The sequence below is a fragment of the Chanos chanos genome, chromosome 9 (genome assembly GCF_902362185.1).
Source record: "Chanos chanos chromosome 9, fChaCha1.1, whole genome shotgun sequence".
In the NCBI taxonomy this organism is placed as follows: domain Eukaryota; kingdom Metazoa; phylum Chordata; class Actinopteri; order Gonorynchiformes; family Chanidae; genus Chanos; species Chanos chanos.
In genome coordinates, this window is record NC_044503.1 from 26,582,598 (window position 1) to 26,585,471 (window position 2,874).

At 43.3% G+C, this 2,874-nt stretch overlaps 1 protein-coding gene across 1 annotated transcript; it reads right to left on the reverse strand.

Moving 5' to 3' along the window:
- Nucleotides 1-886: 886 nt before the first annotated feature.
- On the reverse strand, nt 887-2,420 carry LOC115821522 (protein phosphatase 2C-like domain-containing protein 1). Its single transcript, XM_030785343.1, has 2 exons — nt 1,676-2,420; nt 887-1,566 (listed from the first exon to the last, which is right to left on the reverse strand). Exons 1-2 carry the CDS (start codon nt 2,418-2,420, stop codon nt 887-889), a joined length of 1,425 nt encoding a protein of 474 aa, XP_030641203.1.
- Between the last annotated feature and the right edge of the window lie 454 nt (nt 2,421-2,874).

Consider the following 2,874-nt stretch of genomic DNA (forward strand, 5'->3'; position numbering starts at 1 on the left):
CTGGGAAAGCTATGTTTGGTTAGACATCAGAGAGGGAAATTGCATGTTGTAATCTTTTAAGCGACTGCATCAGCGCAGTTTTTTTTTTTGATTGGACTAGGGTCAAACCGGCTGTTTAAAGAACAATGTGTATGTTATATTAGAAACACCATATGTCTTGATGCTACTGTTTCTGACCACTTCTGTACCAAAAGCTTGATTTGACAGTATACACTCTCATTAATTATCCAGTTCCCTAAAACAGCTAAGCTATTGATTTGAATCATATACTTTTTTTTTCTCAGAAACCCGTCAAATAATGTTACTATAGTCTTTTTAAATGTATGTAGTGTGATTAACAAATCAACTAGAAATTTATGCCGTGGTCTGTCTTGTACTTTTTTTTTTCTCAAAATGCTATTTGTTTTTATTTTAAAGAGTCCTGTCAACTTGCACAATTTTGAGTTGTACTTTTAGTTATGAGATTTGTGACTGCCTATTGTATATGAAAATTCAATCGAACTGAGATGAACTGCACCAGGATTTTCAAACCTATCGCTAAAAAACATCACAGGTAGCTAAATAAACTAACTGGCAGTTGTTCTGTGAGCCAAAATGGATGCAACAATGTAATAACATTAACACTGAGGGACTGATTGATTTTTAATGTCCAGGTACTTGTTAATATTTCCAATAAAGGGGGTGAATTGTATACATCCATGCTGTGGACATTTGATTCAGTTCTGATATATGTATGGAAGATGTGTTTTGTCATTGACCAAACAGACCTTACAGTGAATCTTATTAATGCTAATGATTTTGAATGAACGGGCGAACAGGGTCCAAGGCGGGTTGGGCTTTCTTTGTTCGAAATTTTGAATGAACAATGAACGGGGTCCAAGGGTGTTTAGGCTTTCTTTGTTTGAGATTTTGCGCAAAGAACCTCCGACCCTTGTAGGAGTACCACTATAACTGAGATATTTTCTCTGGAACCTGCTGCTATGGCTTCTCTCGTGAGTGCCTGGCACAGTATGGTGGCTAGAAGCTGATCGTGTCTGGTAAGATCCGAGTGGATTCTCCCTGGGCTCTCTTCCATATTCCGAGCTCCCGTCTGAATTCGGGTTGAAGTCTCCACGTTGTCAGACCCTTCCGGAACCTCCTCCTCATGATGACGGTGGAATAGGATCTCATTATCCTGATCATCTGAGCTTTCCCGTGACTCCACGTTGAGGTGGTAGGATTCCAGGTGAGACCGGACGCGCTCCTGAACCACAGATGTCACCCTTTCTGTGTCCAGCACGTCCCACAAGCCACTGGAAGCCATCACCAGCAACTGGAAGGATGGATCTACGGAGAGCGATACCACGTATGGCTCCGGTATCACCGACTTTTTCAGTTTACGGTTGCCATAGTTACCAAGGCCTCGCGTATTTGGGGTCAACCCCTCCACCAGTCCGTGAGGTTTGTTGTCGCTGATGGAGCCACCCCCTTGTAGGATGCGGTTTCGTTCTTTGGGATTGGACATGCAGTGGTTCTCAGTCAGAAGGAAAGTTGTGTCATCAGTGAACAGGAGTGCATGTATGTTACCTGTTTCATTTCAGCAGAGGTCATTTCATCTGATATGTGGAAACACTCATTCATTTATGCCAACCATATATATACCCTATGATCTTTGTAGACCTGGCATGATACTGACCGCAGTTAGCAACGTGCAGTCTCACATCTGCTGACTGATGGCGTTCAGTTGAAGCAGAATTTTTGGAGCTCCTGCCCTCAGTGCTCTTGGCTTCTGAGAGAGATTTGTCAATTAAGCAGATTAAGACTGTACATCCACTCCAGCGAATCTGCGAGGTTTCGTTCCGCCCCAGTCCGAGAATTCGGTCCATCTTGGAGAAGGCTGTGCTGAAGGCGAAGTTGAACTGATTGTCCTCGGTTGCGTTTTTAAAGCCCTCAGGACTGAGCTCTCTGGTATCTCTGTGGAACAGGCTGTCGAATCCGGACAGGAACTCCAGCTCGCTTTTCTCCAGGGAGAAGGAGGGGTCTTGTTTTGAGAGTTCCTCCAGCAGAAGGACAGGAAGTTCTCTAGATACAATCTCAGCCGAACTACACCCATGAAACCCATCAAAGATGCCAAAGAAACATGTCCCTTCTTTGCTGCCGTAGTTTTTTATGAACACTGTGGTATCTTCCATGGTTTTTCTCCAGGTTGGGTTCTTTTCTTCACACACAGCCAAAGACTTAACTAAGGAGTGCCCCACTCTTTCTGTTCTTACTTTGAACTCTTTAACTGAATCAGCCACATTAGTATTCTGGCCCCCAAGACACGACAGGCCATGATATAAAACTAAAGATTTACTTTGACTGCTCCCTGACAGGCTGTGGTTTTCAGACATGCGGGGACTTGTAGAGTCAGGAATGGAATCCAAGGTCTCTTCAGGCATCCACTCCAGAGCAGAGAGACATAGAAAAAAACAAAGCTGTCAGATTTATGTTATTTGGAACACTAATGGCCCCCGATAAAGTGAGGGGGTTTAGATCACCATAATGTACACACTATGTGTATTTACAACTCAACTAATCTCTCACTATCCTGGCCATACAGATGTTCCAGTAATTGGGCTAATTCTATTGTGTATTTGAAATCCTGGAGTGCCACTTAAAGTGAAGTTCAGCTGTTTACTAACCTCCCCATAGAAACAGTTTCCCTAGCAACAGTGTGAACTGTGACAAAGACCTTTCCGTTTTGAGCCAACACTGCCAATAAGTGTCCCTGGATGTTAGAATCATTAAAACCTTCCCCACTCTTACCAGTGATTGCTGGTAGGAGTTAACGTGCCATTCTTCTGGAAATAAAATAGGCATTCTACTATTGACCGCCGCTCAGAATCTCGAGTG

Excerpts from the sequence above, each read along its gene's own strand:
- LOC115821522 (XM_030785343.1), bottom strand. The coding sequence starts at position 2,420 with ATGCCTGAAGAGACCTTGGATTCCATTCCTGACTCTACAAGTCCCCGC. Across the intron at positions 1,567-1,675 it reads ACTGCACGTTGCTAACTGCG|GTAACATACATGCACTCCTG; the intron begins GTCAGTATCATG and ends GAAATGAAACAG.